Consider the following 20,504-nt stretch of genomic DNA (forward strand, 5'->3'; position numbering starts at 1 on the left):
GCGCAGACGTAGTGCGCAGGCGCCCGTTCGGAGGCGCGCGTGCGCAGACGCGGTGCGCAGCGCGCTTGTGCACATGCGGTGCTCAGTAGCTCGTGTGCAGACGCGGAGCGAGGCACGGGCGCGCAGACGCCCGTGCGCAGGCGCGAGTGCGCAGACGCCCGTGCGCAGGTGCGCAGGCGCAGGCGCCGTCTGCCTGCGCACCGAGCCGCGCACAGAGCCGCGCACGAGCGGTAACTGTCGGATGGTGCCGTTGGTAACTTTTGTGGTTCCCATCGTGGGTGACAAAACCTTGCTGGTGTGGGAGCTGAGCTCTGGACCCACGGCCGAGGCCTTGCAAGTGAGCCGAGCCGAGGCGGAGGGAGGGCTGGAGGAAGCCACCTCGCGCCTCAGTAACTGGGCGCCCCCGGGTACTGCTTCAGCACCTCATCTGCCTGTGGTCTCTGCTGAGAAGAATTTTAGTTCTAGAGCCGACCTGAGCAGTCAGCTCGCCCCCACAGATTTTTGAGAGATAGTTCCCAGCAGATGGCATTGCCTCATCATGCTTTTCGAAGCTTAGGATTTCAGAGGGAAACCTGTTGCTGAAATGGAAAGTGTTTGGAGTTGCAGGCTCACCACAGTTGCCTGCGGCGAAGGGCTTGGGGAATAGAAGGGAACGGGCGGTTTGGCTTCCTGGGCGTGAAATTGCCTGCGCTCACTTAGCATGGGATCACCCTACGGCATTCTCTGTTCACAGTCTTCTCCCAGTTTGGCCTTCTGTATTCGGTCCGAGTCTTCCCAAACGCAGCAGTGGCCGGTCCTGTGTTCTATGCCGTCATCAAGGTTTATTCAGCAAGGGATGCCCACAGAGCCCAAAAGGCATGCGACCAGAAGCAGCTTTTTCAGGCATCTCCAGTGAAGGTGGGTCCAAATGTGGAATTCCTCGCACTACTGGGATGAAGTGCTGAATTTAAAACTAATAGGCCATCGGGAATTCCCTGGGGGTCCAGTGGTTAGGACTCTGCACTTTCACTGCTGAGGGCCCGGGTTCAATCCCTGGTCCGGGTACTAAGATCCCGGGGTGGGGGTGGGGGGGCTGAAAGGCCAGCGTTTGTACAGCACTGTGGTGTACAGAATGCTCTCAGATGCGCTGCTGCACTGATCCCCCAGTTCTTTCTTTTTTTTTTTAGATGAAGAAACTCGAACTCAGGATGGTTAAGTGACTTACTTAAGGTTCATGACAGTAAATGTGGAAACTAGAGGCGAAACCCACACTTAACTGATGTTAAACGCCATATCATTTTGTGCTGCCCCTTAATTTAAGAAATCTTCACAAGAGTCTTCCTTATATTTACTTTTATGTGAATTTTAAATCTGAGAGGTTGACAAATTGTTTTTTTAATTAATTAGTTAATTAATTTTTGGCTGCGTTGGGTCTTGTTGCTGCGCGCCGGCTTTGTCTAGTTGCGGCGAGCGGGGGTTGCTCTTCGTTGCGGTGCGTGGGCTTCTGATCGCGATGGCTTCTCTTGTTGAGGGGCACGGGTTCTAGGCACGCGGACTTCAGTAGTTGTGGCTTACGGGCTCTAGAGCACAGGCTCAGTAGTTGTGGCACACGGGCTTAGTTGCTCTGCAGCATGTGGGATCTTCCCGGACCAGGGATCGAACCCGTGTCCCCTGCATTGGCAGGCGGACTCTTAACCACTGTGCCACCCGGGAAGTCCCGAGCTTGACAAACTTTTGTCAGATGTAACATAAAGGAGGCTTCGTCATCATCATCACTCTGAAACTGCCTATTCAGAACTCCCTTCAGATTCCAGAAAATGGTTAAAATATTCTTTAATGCATTGTAGAAACCTTATTCCATATTAACATGCCATCCAATTTTATTTCCCCAGAATTAACATTTCATTATGTGCCTCCGTTTAGCCACCTTTCCTTTTTCAAGGACCTTTTCAATTTCTCTGACTAAGTGAGTGAGGCTTCGATTTCCCAGACCTTTCACTTTAAAATTGTGTGTCTTCTCTGATTGGCTTCTTGCTCTGGCTACTTCCTACTGACCTTGCTGCCTATTCTCACCCATATTTCTTTACTCACTGATTTCACCTTTATTGAATCTGAGAACTCTCCTCAGATGTGACTCCAGGTACGCTACCTCCCACTTCTGTACCCTGTTTAACACCCTCTTCAATCCTGGCTGTACTCCCTGGGATTGAAATGATTTCATGTCAGACATTCTTTAATTTGCGGACCCTGCGACCATTTCACATAACCACTCAGATATTACGGATGGTCCTGGAAAGATTATGAGATAGTTACTTGGTATCAGTTGTGAGTAATGAGTTCTTTTCTTACATTGGACATTAAGACCATTCCATAAGCTTAGGTTCTGAGATTTTCACAGCATAAAGCCCGTCACTGATAGAGTAATGAAGAAAATGTTCTACAAGTCACTATAGAGTTGAGAGGAAAGGGCATTCGTATTAGATTTCTTTATTTAATGCAGAGCCTTAGTTTACTACCCACACCCCCGAAATTGTTACCTACTTTAATTATGCGTTCTCTTTAAATTTTATTTATTTATTTATTTGGTTGCACCGGGTCTTAGTTGCAGCAGGCGGGCTCCTTAGTTGCGGCTCATGGGCTCCCCATTTGCGTCACGTGGGCTCCTCAGTTGCAGCAGGCAGGCTCCTTTAGTTGTGGCTCGCAGGCTCCTTAACTGTGGTGTGCGAACTCTTAGTTGCAGCATGCACGTGAGACCTAGTTCCCTGACCAGGGATCGAACCCGGGCCCCCTGCATTGGGAGCACGCAGTCTTAACCACTGCACCAGCAGGGAAGTTCCAATTATGTCTTCTTTTATTCATTAGCAGGTGTACATACTTCTTATCTTTTTTCCCCTGTGTTTTTTATAAATACAGACAAGAGAGTAACATCTTCAAATAAAATGAAGGAAAGGCCTAATGTATCTGAGTTTTTCTCAGTAGCACGAAGGGAAATGTTTGCCAGCAAGAACTGTGGCCAGGTTATCCCAGAAGTCAACTGTCTCTACTACCCAGGGGCTCAGAGCCCTTCTGAAGCTTCCTAATTGTCCAGGACAGCTCCATTATGACTCACCGTACAGGGCCTAGCCTCCCTGTTTTAAATGTTGCGACACTCAACATTTAAAAATTAGTCTTTATTTCTCCTTTCCAGCAGGCAGCTTCAGTTGGAGAAAGTAATTTCATTTTCTTACGTACTCATTCATTCACTCAGTCAACAGACCATCACTCTATTATATGCCAAGATCTATGCTTGTTTCTGGTAATAAGGAAAGAATAATATATGGTTCCTTCAAGCACTTAAGGAGCTCATACACTAGTGACGGAGGAAGATGCACAAACACATCAATAAAGAATTAACAATGCTTTGAGTTTATTTGTATTATTTGAATTTTTATGACTATATTTCTATACTACACCCTGTTCAAAATGGAAATAGACATTTAAGAAGGAACTAGTGATGTAAAAAATCCACAGTAATATGTAAGTTATTTAGAGAGCTAAGACTGGAAGTATTTGCACTCTCAAAGAAGCTTGTTAATGCAGATGAGCCTCTGATTCTTTTGGTTGCTTTATTTACATTTATAGAGGTATACGTATTCCCTCTTCTAACAGGGGTTAGTAACTTGGGGAGGGGGTGCTACAGATTAAGGTCCTAATTCAGTGGCAGGTCTATCTTATCTCCTCTTCGGGTCATATTCTCAAGCAGGAGCTACAGGATGAGATGACTAAAACAGTTCACTTCCTTTGCTTACCCCAGCCCCGTAATAGGCTTCTGCTGGGCTTCCTTGGTTGCTTTCATCATCACTTTCCCTACCAGAGGTCAGGGAACCTTCCGGTTAATCAGGGGCCCTGGAAATGATGCGGAAAAGTACTGACTTAAAAATAATAAATAACATTTATTTAGGGTTCACTGTGAACTCATTGCTTGAAATGTCCTACTTAATCTTCACAACCACTCTATGAAATTGGTATTGATAAATCTCAGGTATATCCAAAATAAGTCTCTATGTAGGCTTGTGATATTTTTAGGTCTTTTATGTCTTTAGGGTCGTCTCGGCACCAGACATAAGGCGGTTGGACATAATACGCTTGCCCTAAACAGCTCCAGATGCCAAGAATTGGCAAATTACTACTTTGGTTTCCATGGGTGGTCAAAAAGGATCATCAGGGTAAACTCTGTAGATTTTCTTTGACTAACCAGACTCCTTTCAACATTGAACTCCTAGACTTTAGAGAGAATAGAACAGGGCTATGGGGAGGAGATGTGAGAGGCTTCCACATGGAAGTATCTGAGCATTGGCCTGCCACCTAGAATTAGTGATAATCTCAATGACTTGGATGGTGGTGTCCATAATTTTCTCCAGTATTTGTATGGTATATAATAAAAAAGTGTTGTCTATATTTAGTCATTCATTTGCAAGTCTCACTTGACTTTGAAGCTATAGCATACCTAAACTATTACCTGGGATTGCTGGAGTTTAGTTTTTATCTCTAACAGCAGAATATTTTGAAGTCTAGCCTTTAATTCAAAATCCTAACAGCTTCAGGATCTTTCTAACCTTGAAGAAAGGGAAAATGAAGATATTGTGACACCACTTCAGAAGCAAAGCCTGAAGTTCTTCTGTGCTTTCGAGGTGGTGTTGCCCTCCCACGAGTGCAGGAGTCCTGGAGTTGGCATGGCTGAGGAACCTTTGGATAAGTTGGAGGAAGGTCTGTTTTCCAGTATGTGTGTGTGTGGGGAGGTGAGGGAGTGAGATTTCTCTTTTTTCCTTTCTTTCTGAAACTCAACTTTTAGATACATCATCACCTTGGCTAAGCAGCTAAAGCCCTGGGCAGAATTTTTCTGCCTGACAATATAGGTTTTTATCTTAGGCAATACCTGACAGCACCTTAAACTTTAGAACTGACTGCCTGCCAAGAAGCTTAGGATGAGGGAAAATTAGTTAGTTTTGTTTTTTTTTTTTTTTTGGTTAATAATTTGTTTTGTGCTAAAATAGTCCTTCAAATACAGATGTCTTCTGGCCTTCAGTTATCCCAACAAAATCATTGTCTAAAGATTGAAATAAACTCTTGTGTAAATGTTCAGTCCTTTGCCTCCTATAGAGGGGCCTGAGCGGAAAAAGTAAATGTAGATCCCTAGAAAGGGGATTCCGACTGGTACTGAGTTTTTTCCTGGAATCCATGGCACTTGGGCTTAGGGTTTTAAGTCAGAAGCAGGGCTGTTAGCGAATGGAGTGGAGGAGGCTCCACCATCCACCTGAGTGGGTGATGGTTGAGGAGAGGCCAGATCATCTGCACTACCACCAAATCTGTCTCACTGTATGAATCCAGCCCTTTACGCACAGGAGAGCAGGGTCTGTAGCAGTGTAGCCTCAGCTTGTCCATTTGAAATCTGTGAGTAAAATGAGATTTGTGCCACCTTCTTGGTTTGCATTTCCCATCGAGTATTTTAGGAACTTCCAGAACAGATCTGAGCAGTAAAAATGTGCCATGCCAGGGTATACCTACAACAGAGACATTCAACCGTACCCCAGTGTTGTGCCTGCCCTTAATCACTAAGATAATGATCTAAGAATGACAGATGCATTTTTAGTTTTAAACACATAACCTAGAAATCAGTTATTCAGATAGGCATTTTAAATTCATCTGTTTTGGTTGGATTTAGGGTCATTATCATTCCTTATGAAAAGGAAGGTAACCCAGAAGCTTGCTATTCAGAAGGCTATGACAGATGCATTCCAGAAACTGCTGATTGTGGTTTTAGGTAAGACCTTTTTATTTTCAGTACTCACTCAAAGTTCATTAAAATAAATGTCCTATGATATGTCCTTTAGTTGTAGTAAAAGTAGCTCTTATGTACTTTATTTTTAACTTTTCTCTCTTTGAATATCATTCACAGGCACAGACTCAACTTCTTATATAATGATAATAACTTTTTCTTACTGATGTTCAAGTATTCACAACTTAGCTACTAGTAGCAGCTTTAAGATGACTCTTTGTCCTTTCAGCATTATCCTAGAGAATTTCTTTTTTTTTTCACACGCACACACACACACACACACGCACACTGTATTTTATTTTTACAAGAGATAAATAGACTGACACCAAGCATTGTAAATGGATGACCACAACAAAAGCAACAATGATTGCAATTACCAAACACAAAACACACTCATACTATGTCATAATATTGACATTCAGTCCAGTAATCCTCCACTGTAACAGCTCCTTTACTTTGCAGTGAAAATTGATTTCTATATTCTTTACCTCTGAGTCCTTGTGGGATTTTTTCTTTTTAATTCAAACAGAAAGTCACAAAAATTATACTCATCCTCATCGGTTCACTCAGTGCCATGTAATTAATTTTTTTTTTCATCTTGATCTTTTGTTAGCACTTTTATGAGTTCATCAGCTTTCCATTAGAGTTCTGAAAATGCTTATTCATTCAGTTCAGCAGTACAGTTCCCAGAAACCTGTACTTGTCAGAGTCTTTTCTATGAATTCCTTGAAGATGAAACCCTTTTATAGGAACATATTTGCAAAAGCATCAGAGTACACCCAGAACTGTCTGTAACTGACAAAAGACTTAAAAATGACCACGGATAAAGATTTGATGAAAGTTCATAATAGTGCAGTTGACAATGAAATTTAGTTTTTTCTGAGATATACATTTTAAAGTAATAACTAGAATTATGACTTATAACATGATACGAGAACATATAAGATTTTTAGAAATTTCACGTAATGTCTGAAACATTTATGTTAACATATTTCCATACAGATAACCCAATGAAAGTTTAGTATGAGTTGTTTTGTTTGTTTGTTTTTTTTATCCTGCAGGTTCTTATTAGTCATCAGTTTTATACAAATCAGTGTATACATGTCAATCCCAATCGCCCAATTCAGCACACCACCATCCCCACCCCACCGCAGTTTTCCCCCCTTGGTGTCCATATGTCTGTTCTCTACATCTGTGTCTCAACTTCTGCCCTGCAAACCGGCTCATCTGTACCATTTTTCTAGGTTCCACATACATGCCTTAACATAGGATAATTGTTTTTCTCTTTCTGACTTACTTCACTCTGTATGACAGTCTCTAGATCCATCCACGTCTCAACAAATGACTCAATTTCGTTCCTTTTTATGGCTGAGTAATATTCCATTGTATATATGTACCACATCTTCTTTAACCATTCGTCTGTCGATGGGCATTTAGGTTGCTTCCATGTCCTGGCTACTGTAAATAGTGCTGCAATGAACATTGGGGTGCATGTGTCTTTTTGAATTACGGTTTTCTCTGGGTATACGCCCAGTAGTGGGATTGTTGGATCATATGGTAAATCTATTTTCAGTTTTTTAAGGAACCTCCATACTGTTCTCCATAGTGGCTGTATCAATTTACATTCCCACCAACAGTGCAAGAGGGTTCCCCTTTCTCCACACCCTCTCCAGCATTTGCTGTTTGTAGATTTTCTGATGATGCCCGTTCTAACTGGGGTGAGATGATACCCATTCTAACTGGGGTGAGATGATACCTCATTGTAGTTTTGATTTGCATTTCTCTAATAATTAGTGATGTTGAGCATCTTTTCATGTGCTTCTCAGCCATCTGTATGTCTTCTTTGGAGACATGTCTATTTAGGTCTTCTGCCCATTTTTGGATTGGGTTGTTTGTTTCTTTAATATTGAGCTGAATGAGCTGTTTATATATTTTGGAGATTAATCCTTTGTCCGTTGATTCGTTTGCAAATATCTTCTCCCATTCTGAGGGTTGTCTTTTCGTCTTGTTTATGGTTTCCTTTGCTGTGCAAAAGCTTTGAAGTTTCATTAGGTCCCATTTGTTAATTTTTGTTTTTATTTCCATTACTCTAGGAGGTGGATCAAAAAAGATCTTGCTGTGATTTATGTCAGAGAGTGTTCTTCCTATGTTTTCCTCTAAGAGTTTTATAGTGTCCAGTCTTACATTTAGGTCTCGAATCCATTTTGAGTTCATTTTTGTGTATGGTGTTAGGGAGTGTTCTAATTTCATTCTTTTACATGTAGCTGTCCAGTTTTCCCAGCACTACTTATTGAAGAGACTGTCTTTTCTCCATTGTATATCTTTGCCTCCTTTGTCATAGATGAGTTGACCATAGGTGCGTGGGTTTATCTCTGGGCTTTCTATCTTGTTCCATTGATCTATGTTTCTGTTTTTGTGCCAGTACCATATTGTCTTGATGACTGTAGCTTTGTAGTATAGTCTGAAGTCAGGGAGTCTGATTCCTCCAGCTCTGTTTTTTTCCCTCAAGACTGCTTTGGCTATTCGGGGTCTTTTGTGTCTCCATACAAATTTTAAGATGATTTGTTCTAGTTCTGTAAAAAATGCCATTGGTAATTTGATAGGGACTGCATTGAATCTGTAGATTGCTTTGGGTAGTATAGTCATTTTCACAATATTGATTCTTCCAATCCAAGAACATGGTATATCTCTCCATCTGTTGGTATCATCTTTAATTTCTTTCAGCAGTGTCTTATAGTTTTCTGCATACAGGTCTTTTGTCTCCCTAGGTAGGTTTATTCCTAGGTATTTTATTCTTTTTGTTGCAGTGGTAAATGGGAGTGTTTCCGTAATTTCTCTTTCAGATTGTTCATCATTAGTGTATAGGAATGCAAGAGATTTCTGTGCATTAATTTTGTATCCTGCAACGTTACCAAATTCATTGATTAGCTCTAGCAGTTTTCTGGTGGCATCTTTAGGATTCCCTATGTATAATATCATGCCATCTGCAAACAGTGACAGTTTTACTTCTTCTTTTCCAATTTGTATTCCTTTTATTTCTTTTTCTTCTCTGATTGCCGTGGCTAGGACTTCCAAAACTATGTTGAATAATAGTGGTGAGAGTGGACATCCTTGTCTCGTCCTGATCTTAGAGGAAATGCTTCCAGTTTTTCACCATTGAGAATGATGTTTGCCGTGGGTTTGTCGTATATGGCCTTTATTATGTTGAGGTAGGTTCCCTCTATGCCCACTTTCTGGAGAGTTTTTATCATAAATGGGTGTTGAATTTTGTCAAAAGCTTTTTCTGCATCTATTGAGATGATCATAAGTGTTTTATTCTTCAGTTTGTTAATATGGTGTATCACATTGATTGATTTGCGTATATTGAAGAATCCTTGCATCCCTGGGATAAATCCCACTTGATCGTGGTGTATGATCCTTTTAATGTGTTGTTGGATTCTGTTTGCTAGTATTTTGTTGAGGATTTTTACATCTATATTCATCAGTGATATTGGTCTGTAATTTTCTTTTTTTGTAGTATCTTTGTCTGGTTTTGGTATCAGGGTGATGGCGGCCTCATAGAATGAGTTTGGGAGTGTTCCTTCGTCTGCAATTTTTTGGAAGGGTATGAGAAGGATGGGTGTTAGCTCTTCTCTAAATGTTTGATAGAATTCACCTGTGAAGCCATCTGGTCCTGGACTTTTGTTTGTTGGAAGATTTTTAATCACAGTTTCAATTTCATTACTTGTGATTGGTCTGTTCATATTTTCTGTTTCTTCCTGGTTCAGTCTTGGAAGGTTATACCTTTCTAAGAATTTGTCCATTTCTTCCAGGTTGTCCATTTTATTGGCATAGAGTTGCTTGTAGTAGTCTCTTAGGATGCTTTGTATTTCTGCCGTGTCTGTGGTAACTTCTCCTTTTTCATTTCTACTTTTATTGATTTGAGTCCTCTCCCTCTTTTTCTTGATGAGTCTGGCTAATGGCTTATCAATTTTGTTTATCTTCTCAAAAAACTTTTAGTTTTTTAGTTTTATTGATCTTTGCTATTGTTTTCTTTGTTTCTATCTCATGTATTTCCGCTCTGATCTTTATGATTTCTTTCCTTCTGCTAACTTTGGGTTTTGTTTGTTCTTCTTTCTCTAGTTCCTTTAGGTGTAAGGTTAGATTGTTTACTTGAGATTTTTCTTGTTTCTTTAGGTAGGCTTGTATAGCTATAAGCTTCCGTCTTAAAACTGCTTTTGCTGCATCCCATAGGTTTTGGATCGTCGTGTTTTCATTGTCATTTGTCTCTAGGAATTTTTGATTTCCTCCTTGATTTCTTCAGTGATCTCTTGGTTATTTAGTAACCTCCACGAGAGGCTGTTTCATCTTAAGGAGAAGAGACTTCTCGGGAAAATCCTTTTCCAGAATTATTTTCTCTTTCAGACCTTTCTACAGAAAACACTACTTCAGAAAACAATACAGCACAAAATGTTTCTGAAGAAATTATTTCTACAGGAAACTCTACTCTCCCAGGAGGAACCGGTCCTGGAAACACTACCCATAGGAACGTCTCCACTGCACATTCTACTGTTGCTGCAGACAACAGTATGCCAACTGTTCAACACACCAACGAAACACAATGGGAGTAGCACAACACGGGCACTGAATTATCCTCTAAGCCCACAGGCTTCACATTCCCAGGGCTCACATCCCCAGGTGATCAAGTTGAAACTCAGCTAAAGCAGCAGCTACGGTCCCTCATCCCCAACAAGGACATGCGAAGGCTCATTTCTCATGTTATCCAGACTTTGAAAATAGACTGGTCGGAGACCCACGTGCAGCTGGCCTGTGCCAACCTCATCTCTAGAACAGGCCTCCTGGTGAAGCTTCTCAGCAAGCAGCAAGAAGTAAAGGTGTCCAAAGCGGAATGGGATACGGACCAGTGGAAAAGTGACAACTCTGTCAGTGAGAGCACAGAAGCCCAGAGTGAGCAGAAAGAGCAGGAGTCAAGTGAGGTGAGGAGAACCCCTGAAACATGGGACCTGGACTTTTACTCAGTTTAGGACATGCCATGAACGTGCCCAGGCAGGAATACCACGGGCTCCTAGTCTGTATCGTATCTTCAGCCATGACACTGGCTAAGACAGTGATCTCCCACTTGGCTCATTTAGAGAGTGTGCCACTATTCCTAGGGTAGACGAGAAGAGGACATAACACAAGACAAATAAATTGTAGATAAATAAATTGTAGAAGAAAAGGCTAATGATAAGATTAATAACATTAAATTTAGCTTGTTCTTATAGAAGCTACTTGCCAGAAAGGATTGGGTTTTATAGTAGTTTAAGAATAGTTAGCTATTGTTTAGAATAGGTTTAAGAAGAGTTAGCTTTCATCCCTTGTATCTCCTTGTTTTTAAAAAATTGTTATTTATTGTTTTAGCTCAGAAAAGAAGTTCCAGGATGTGGCTGTAACAACAAACTCATCTTGGCAATATCTGTAACTGTAGTAGTGACGATTTTGGTTACAATTCTGTGTCTCATTGAGGTAAGGACAATAATTCTTTCAGATTCAGAACCCACAAACTGAGAATCAAAGCCACCTTTCCACCTACTACTACTTGATTCTTCTCTTTAGTCATGAGGACTGAGGTACACTTTGTTCTTTTATGAAAAGTATATTCCCAGGATTTTTTGTTTCCTTTTTTCTTTTTTGGCTGCATTGGGTCTTCATTGCGGTGCACGGGCTTCTCATTGCAGTGGCTCCTCTTTTTGTGGAGTACGGGCTCTATGCCCGTGGGCTCAGGAGTTGTGGCGCACGGACTTAGTTGCTCCGCAGCATGTGGGACCGTCCGAGACCAGGGATGGGAACCATGTCCCCTGCACTGGCAGGCAGATTCTTAACCACTGAACCACCAGGGAAGTCCCAATTCCAGTATTGTTAATCTTTTGTGTAGATCCATATTCCAATCTGGTGTTATTTTCCTGCTGCTTAAAAATACTTCTTTTACCATTTCTTACAGTGAAAGTCTACTAGTAATGAATTCTTTCAGCTTTTGTATGTCTGAGATAGTCTTCATTTTGCTTTTGTTTGGACAGATCTGGGGATAGAATTCTAGCTTGGTAGAATTCAATGCACTACTTTAAAGGTGTTATTCCACTGAGTTCTCCTTTACATTGTGTCCAACAAGAATTCTGCTGTCATTGTTATCATTGTTCCTCTGTACGTAGTGTATAGGTTTTTCCTCTGGCTGCTTTTAAATTTTTCTCTTTAGTGCTGGTTTTGAGCAATTTGATTATTTTTTGTGCCTTGGTGTAGTTTTGCCCATGTTTCTTATGCTTAAAGTTCATTGATCTTCTTGACTTTGTGGGTTTATAGTGTTTACCAATTTGGAAAAGTGTTGGCTATTATTTCTTCAAATTTTTGTATTTCTCCTGTCCTTCATGGACTCTAAGTACCCATGTATTAGGCCACTTGAAGTTGTTGCACAACTCACTGAGGCTCTATTCATTTTTGTTGTTGTTTTGTTTTGTTACTCTTTTTGTTTCATTTTGGATGGTTTTTGTTACTATGCCTTAATGTTCACTGACCCTTTCTTCTGCAGTGTCTAATCTGCCATTAACCTCGTTCAGTGTCTTTTTCATTTAGACATTGTTTTTAATCTCTAGAAGCACAATTAGGGTCTGTTTTACATTTTCCATGCCTATACTTAACATTTTCAGTGTTTATTCTGGGTTTTTTAACATATGAAATACAGTTGTAATAACTTTTCCTCATGTATAATAACTTTTTAAGTGTTCTTTTCTGCCAATTCTAACATCTGTATGGATTATGGGTTAGTTTTGATTGATTGCCTTTTCTCCTCAGTATGGGTCATATTTTCCTACTTCTTTGCATGCTTGGCAATTTTTCATACGATCCCAGATATTGTGAGGTTTAGTTTATTGTGTGCTATATATATATATATATATATATATATATTCCTGTAAAATGCTTGGGCTTTGTTTTGGGTGAAATTAAGTTACTCAGAACAATTTTATTCTTTTAGGTCTAGTGTGTAAGATTCGTTGGGTAGGAGTCCAAGTAGCCTTTAGTCTGGAGCTCACTATATGCAACTACGGAGACAAGTCCTTTCTGAGTATCATGAGGTTTTGCAGTCTGACTTGTAGGAACAGGTACTATTCCTACAACCCTGTGTGATATCCAGTTATTCTTATTATTAATCCTTTCATGTGGTTCTTTTCCTGGCATCAGGGAATTCCTCACACAAATGTACTGACCAATACTTCGTTGAATTCTCAAGAGATCCCTCTGCATATCTCCAGAGTTCTTTGTCTGTGCACTTCTTTTCTCTCTGATACTCTGCTTTGTGAACTCTAGTTACGTTGGTTTTCCCAGACTCTCAGCTCCATTTCCTCAGTCAGGGAGTCCACCAGTCTCTGCCTGGACTTCTCTTCCCTTTACCATGACCTGGAAACTCTCTCAGAGAAGTTAAGGTAGGGCAATTAGAGGGATCACTTCATTTATTTCCCATCTCCTGGGGATCACTGAACTTTATTGCCTGAGGTCCAGTTTCTTGAAAACTGTTGTTTCATATGTCCTGTCTGATGTTTTCATGGTTTCAGGTGGGAGGTCAAATTGGTCCTTGTTACTTCATCTTGGCCAGAAGCCAATAACATAGTTTAAGTCTGTTCTGTTTTGATACAGGGTCCAGTTAAAGATTAGGCGTTGCATGCCATGTCTTTGTTTCCTTTAATCTAGAATATTTCCCTACTATTTTTTTTTGATGTTTTATGACATTGGCATTTTTGAAGAGTCTAAGCCAGTTGTCTTGTAAATTGCCCCACAATCTGGATTTGTCTGTTTCCTCATTAGATTCAAAGTAAACATGTTGGGGAAGAATACTATATAGGTGATGTATTCTTCATACTTCATCACTTCAGGTGGCCCAGTGCTAAGTCTGATCACTTGACTAAGGTGGTATGTTGCATATCTCTCCATTGTAAAGTTATTTTTCCCCTTGGTAATTGATAAATAATATGTGGTGTGATACGTTGGGATCCGTGAAGATCCTACTTTCAAACAACTCTTCACCCAACTGTGCATCAATGATAATCCTTGTCTGAATCGATTATTACATTGATAGTTGCAAAATGACACTTTCCTAATTCTGTCATTCCTTTTGCATTTATTAGCTGACATTATTCTATAAAGAAGAGCTCCCCCACTTTTCATTTTGAGTATCATTATGAACTCATGTGCTTTTTTAAAAATTAACTATGTTATACCTTATTATAATGATAATGTTATTCTTTGGAATGTTCCTTTTGTCCAGATTTGGCCAATGCGATCTCTGTTATTGTTTAACCACATGATGCTTTTTTCTTACTAGAATGATTTCTAATATATTACTACTCACAAATAGGAACTGAGAAAAGGACTCCAGAAGGTGCGGTCTTATTCAGACTCTTCTTAGAAGTCCGCCTTCTTCCTGTGTACTCTCAACCCCAAGTGAGGCTTTCGGGTTGGAAGGAGATACTTCTGAATTAAACTACAGACCAATGTCACCCAATTCTAATCCCTATTCCCTTTTTTCTAGGCATACCATACCTACTGCCATCCTGATCCTTGTGTTGGGCACCTCTCTCCTCCTCTATATTTATTTACAACAGTCAAGAGCAGCAATTGGCCAACCGGCCGCTATCCAGTTCTCCAGTCCATATGCCCCAAGAACTCCTTTTTGCACTGGTCTGTGGTGGCCTTGGCCTACCTCTTCTACCTACTCAAGTAACTCTTTTACCACGAATTTAATTACCTGTGTTTCCCTTTATAGGGTCTTACCTAGCCGTATGGCCTGCTGCCTCTGCCCATTTAAAAACACTATTGAGGTTGTCTGTAGGACAGTCAAGCTGCGTTGTGATAGTGAATGCCTGAAAGACGTCACACGTTGTGGTGAGTCTCAATTGTGGGATAATAAATTTTTAAATTTTAATTTAATTTTTTAATAATTTTTATTTTTAATCAATGATGATAAATTTTCAAATTAATGATGTAATTGCATTATTGTAATTCATTCATTCAGCATTCCAGCTCCCTACGTTTCTAAGAACTACCCCCTTGCTAAAAATCAGATTCTTGGTTACATTATTAAGCTAATAAGAGCTCAGGTACATAGTTAGCTTAATAATGTAACTGATCCGCATACATAAGGGAACAAGAGAAAGGCATGGAAGGGGGAAGGGAATTCACATTAATGGCCACATATCCTATGCTGTGCTCTCTGCAAATGAGAACTTATTCGTAGAGTGCATCACAGTTTGTAAACTGATCTTATATACATTAGGTCTCAACTACCCTTTGTCTTCTAGGACAGGTGTAAATATATTTTTGTTTCTTTTATTTGTTTCTGCAATTTTATAAAGAGTACAAGTGATGCTGTTTTATGTCCTATTGGGAGCCTGAGAGTTTCTGGTTCCATAACCAGAAGCTGCTACCTAGCCCTTCTAATGGATGGGAGAGCTAGTTTATTCTTAGACTGTCCAGCTCTGAACTTCTTCTGAATCTCAAGCTTTTCTATCCACAAAACACTCAGGGGCTTTCAACTATTTTTCTATATATTAGATTTATTGGCACTAACTTGATGACTTCCAAAATGTGCTTTCCTGCCCAGGTAGCTTGAATACAGTGAGATAGACTTGGTGGTAGTGCAGATGATCTGGCCTCTCCTCAACCATCACCCACTCAGGTGGATGGTGGAGCCTCCTCCACTCCATTCGCTAACAGTTCCGCCTCTGACGTAAAACCCTAAGCCCAAGTGCCATGGATTCTAGGAAAAAACTCAAGTACCAATGGGAATCCCCTTTCTAGGGATCTACATTTACTTTTTCCGCTCAGGCCCTTCTGTAGGAGGCAAAGGACTGAACATTTACACAAGAGTTTATTTCAATCTTTAGACAATGATTGGGCGGGCTGGCAGTGGCGGGCTGCACAGGCTCCCGGGATGGGAGGTGTGGAGAGTGACCTGTGCTTGCACACAGGCTTCTTGGTGGCTGCAGCAGCAGCCTTAGCGTCCCATGCCCGTCTCTGGGGTCCGCGCTGATAGCCCCAGCTCGTGCCCGTCTGTGGAGCTCCTTAAAGCGGCGCTCCTAATCCTCTCTCCTCACGCACCAGGAATCAAAGAGGCAAGAAAAAGTCTTTTGCCTGTTCGGCAGCTCCAGACCTTTTCCCGGACTCCCTCCGGGCTAGCCATGGTGCACTAACCCCTTCAGGCTGTGTTCACACCGCCAACCCCAGTCCTCTCCCTGCGATCCGACCTCCGAAGCCCGAGCCTCAGCTCCCAGCCCCGCCCACCCCGGCGGGGGAGCATACAAGCCTCTCGGGCTGGTGAGTGCTGGTTCGCACAGATCCTCTGTGCGGGAATCTCTCCGCTTTGCCCTCCGCACCCCTGTGGCTGCGCTCTCCTCCGTGGCTCCGAAGGTTTCCCCCTCCGCCACCCACAGTCTCCGCCTGCGAAGGGGCTTCCCAGTATGTGGAAACCTTTCCTCCTTCACAACTCCCTCCCACTGGTGCAGGTCCCTTCCCTATTTTTTGTCCCTGTTATTTCTTTTTTCTTTGGCCCTACCCAGGTACGTGGGGAGTATCTTGCCTTTTGGGAGGTCTGAGGTCTTCTGCCAGCGTTCAGTGGGTGTTCTATAGGAGCAGTTCCACGTGTAGATGTATTTCTGATGTATCTGTGGGGAGGAAGGTGATCTCCGCATCCTACTCTTCTGCTACCGTTTCCTCTCTTGAACAAGCTTCTTTGAGAGTGCAAATATTTCCAGTCTTAACTCTCTAAATAACTTACATATTACTGTGGATTTTTTACATCACTAGTTCTTTCTTAAATGTCTATTTCCGTTTTGAACAGGGTGTAGTATAGACATATAGTCATAAAAATTCAAATAATACAAATAAAGTCAAAGCATTGTTAATTCTTTATTGATGTGTTTGTGCATCTTCCTCCGTCACTAGTTTATGAGCTCCTTAAGTGCTTGAAGGAACCGTATACTATTCTTTCCTTGTTACCAGAAACAAGCATAGATCTTGGCATATAATAGAGGAGTGATGGTCTGTTGACTGAGTGAATGAATGAGTACATAAGAAAATGAAATTACTTCCTCCAACTGAAGCTGCCTGCTGCAAAGGAGAAATGAAGACTAATTTTTAAATGTTGAGTGTCGCAACATTTAAAACAGGGAGGCTAGGCCCTGTACGGTGAGTCATAATGGAGCTGTCCTGGACAATTAGGAAGCTTCAGAAGGGCTCTGAGCCCCTGGGTAGTAGAGACAGTTGACATCTGGGATAACCTGGCCACAGTTCTTGCTGGCAAACATTTCCCTTCATGCTACTGAGAAAAACTCAGATACATTAGGCCTTTCCTTCATTTTATTTGAAGATGTTATTCTCTTATCTGTATTTATAAAAAATACAGGGGAAAAAAGATAAGAAGTATGTATACCTGCTAATGAATAAAAGAAGACATAATTGGAACTTCCCTGCTGGTGCAGTGGTTAAGACTCCGTGCTCCCAATGCAGGGGGCCCGGGATCGATCCCTGGTCAGGGAACTAGGTCTCACGTGCATGCTGCAACTAAGAGTTCGCACGCCACAGTTAAGGAGCCTGCGAGCCACAACTAAAGGAGCCTGCCTGCTGCAACTGGGGAGCCCACGTGCCACAACTGGGGAGCCCGTGAGCCACAACTAAGGAGCCCGCCTGCTGCAACTAAGACCCGGTGCAACCAAATAAATAAATAAATAAAATTTAAAGAGAACGCATAATTAAAGTAGGTAACAATTTCGGGGGTGTGGGTAGTAAACTAAGGCTCTGCATTAAATAAAGAAATCTAATACGAATGCCCTTTCCTCTCAACTCTATAGTGACTTGTAGAACATTTTCTTCATTACTCTATCAGTGACGGGCTTTATGCTGTGAAAATCTCAGAACCTAAGCTTATGGAATGGTCTTAATGTCCAACATAAGAAAAGAACTCATTACTCACAACTGATACCAAGTAACTGTCTCATAATCTTTCCAGGACCATCCGTAATATCTGAGTGGTTATGTGAAATGGTCGCAGGGTCCGCAAATTAAAGAATGTCTGACATGAAATCATTTCAATCCCAGGGAGTACAGCCAGGATTGAAGAGGGTGTTAAACAGGGTACAGAAGTGGGAGGTAGTACACCTGGAGTCACATCTGAGGAGAGTTCTCAGATTCAATAAAGGTGAAATCAGTGAGTAAAGAAACAGGGGTGAGAATAGGCAGCAAGGTCAGTGGGAAGTAGCCAGAGCAAGAAGCCAATCAGAGAAGACACACAATTATACAGTGAAAGGTCTGCGAAATCGAAGCCTCACTCACTTATTCAGAGGAATTGAAAAGGTCCTTGAAAAAGGAATGGTGGCTGAAAGGAGGCACATAATGAAATGTTAATTCTGGGGAAGTAAAATTGGATGGCATGTTAATATGGAATAAGGTTTCTACAATGCATTAAAGAATATTTTAACCATTTTCTGGAATCTGAAGGGAGTTCTGAATAGGCAGTTTGAGAGTGATGATGATGACGAAGCCTCCTTTATGTTACATCTGACAAAAGTTTGTCAAGCTCGGGACTTCCCTGGTGGCACAGTGGTTAAGAGTCCACCTGCCACTGCAGGGGACACGGGTTCGATCCCTGGTACGGGAAGATCCCACATGCTGTAGAGCAACTAAGCCCGTGTGCCACAACTACTGAGCCTGTGCTCTAGAGCCCGTGAGCCACAACTACTGAAGCCCGCGTGCCTAGAACCCGTGCTCCGCAACAAGAGAAGCCATCGGGATGAGAAGCCCACGCACCGCAATGAAGAGCAACCCCCGCTCGCCGTAACTAGACAAAGCCGGCGCGCAGCAACAAGACCCAACGCAGCCAAAATTAATTTAATTAATTAATTTAAAAAACAACTTGTCAACCTCACAGATTTAAAATCCACATAAAAGTAAATATAAGGAAGACTCTTGTGAAGATTTCTTAAATTAAGGGGCAGCATAAACTGACATGGTGTTTAACATCAGTTAAGTTTGGGTTTGGCCTCTAGTTTCCACATTTACTGTCATGAACCTTAAGTAAGTCACTTAACCATCCTGAGTTCGAGTTTCTTCATCTAAAAAAAAGAAAGAACGAACTGGGGAACTGGGGGATCAGTGGAGCAGTGCATCTGAGAGCATTCTGTTCACTACAGTGCTGTACAAACACTGGCCTTTCCACCCCCCCACCCCCAACACCGGGATCTTAGTTCCCGGGCCAGGGATTGAACCCGGGCCCTCAGCAGTGAAAGTGCAGAGTCCTAACCACTGGACCCCCCAGGGAATTCCCGATGGCCTATTAGTTTTAAACTCAGCACTTCATCCCAGTAGAGCGAGGAATTCCACATTTGGACCCACCTTCACTGGAGATGCCTGAAAAAGCTGCTTCTGGTCGCATGCCTTTTGGGCTCTGTGGGCATCCCTTGCTGAATAAACTTTGATGATGGCATAGAACCCAGGACCGGCCACTGCTGCATTTGGGACGACTCGGACCGAATACTGAAGGACAAACTGGAAGAAGACTGTGAACAGAGAATGCTGTAGGGTAGTCCCATGCTAAGTAAGTGCAGGCAATTTCACTCCCAGGAAGCCAAACCGCCCGTTCCCTTCTATTCCCCCAGCCCTTCGCCGCAGGCAACTGTGGTGAGCCTGCAACTCCAAACACTTCTCATTTCAGGAACAGGTTTCCCTCTGAAATCCTAAGCTTCGAGAAGCATGAGGAGGCAATGCCGTCTGCTGGGAACTAGCTCTCAAAAATCCGTGGGGGCGAGCTGACTGCTCAGGTCGGCTCTAGAACTAAGATTCCTCTCAGCGGAGACCACAGGCAGGTGAGGTGCTGAAGCAGTACCCCGGGGCGCCCAGTTACTGGGGCGCGAGGTGGCTTCCTCCAGCCCTCCCTCCGCCCCGGCTCGGCTCACTTGCAAGGCCTCGGCCGTGGGTCCAGAGCTCAGCTCCCACACCAGCAAGGTTTTGTCACCCACGATGGGAACCACAAAAGGTACCAAAGACACCATCTTACCGTTACCGTGAGTGCGCGGCTCGGGGCGCAAACGGACTGCTCCTGAGCACGCGCCCTCGCTGTTTACCAACGGAAGCCTGAGGGGCGGAGCCAGCTTGGTGGGAGTGGGATGAGGGCGGTGCTCGGGCCTCTCCCTCGCCCCTCCCACTCCGGGCTTCTCTCTGCCTCTCGTTCCCCTTCTGCAACCCCCGCGCACAGAAGTCTTGGAGTTTAGCGCTTCTATTCAAATGTATTTTTAGCGTAGAGTCCAAAGTGTGAGTTTACCGGATCGAATGGTGCAGACATCTTTATAGCAGCTGGCTTCATCTTCAAACTCCCACAGAGGACTCGAGTACTCAATAGTTAGCGCTAACCATACACTGAACTTTAAAAATTTAGATTTCCCGCCGCTGTGTGAGAAATGACCACCAAAGATGCTATCCTTCGACTTGAGTGTTTTCATGAGTCTTAAATATGCAAATCAAGGTAGAACTCATTAAAGCCATCAACAGTCTAGTATGAAACTCTTAAAAAGCTGGTTTCTAGCCCATTTTCCTAAAGTACCCCCAAATCACCGAGCACATTTCTCCATCCCCACCACAACTTTCTCCACCTCAATATATCAGACCCTTAGCCCCACCCATTACCTACTTCTGA

At 42.5% G+C, this 20,504-nt stretch overlaps 3 protein-coding genes across 4 annotated transcripts in view; 1 reads left to right on the top strand and 2 right to left on the bottom strand.

The window, feature by feature from the left end:
* The window catches only part of LOC309649845 (RAD52 motif-containing protein 1-like), a 38,307-nt gene extending 18,158 nt beyond the window's left edge, over nt 1–20,149 (bottom strand). For both annotated transcript variants that reach the window (XR_014257323.1, XM_082440385.1), the window contains exon 1: nt 19,768–20,149. Coding sequence is in view for 1 of the 2 variants with exons in the window: in XM_082440385.1 (XP_082296511.1) it covers nt 19,768–19,863 (96 nt within the window). In the remaining variant the exon portion in view is untranslated. The remainder of the gene's footprint in view (nt 1–19,767) is intronic.
* LOC309649844 (uncharacterized protein) overlaps nt 1–20,504 on the bottom strand; it is an 83,297-nt gene that overhangs the window by 30,723 nt on the left and 32,070 nt on the right. The window lies entirely within an intron of this gene.
* On the top strand, nt 214–11,381 carry LOC309649852 (RAD52 motif-containing protein 1-like). The gene is made up of 7 exons (XM_082440394.1): nt 214–337; nt 718–897; nt 4,062–4,184; nt 4,557–4,725; nt 5,681–5,779; nt 10,199–10,770; nt 11,195–11,381. Exons 1-6 carry the CDS (start codon nt 242–244, stop codon nt 10,402–10,404), a joined length of 873 nt encoding a protein of 290 aa, XP_082296520.1. The 5' UTR covers nt 214–241; the 3' UTR covers nt 10,405–10,770; nt 11,195–11,381.

The sequence above is a fragment of the Balaenoptera physalus genome, assembly GCF_965194825.1.
Source record: "Balaenoptera physalus genome assembly, chromosome: 20".
NCBI lineage: Eukaryota > Metazoa > Chordata > Mammalia > Artiodactyla > Balaenopteridae > Balaenoptera > Balaenoptera physalus.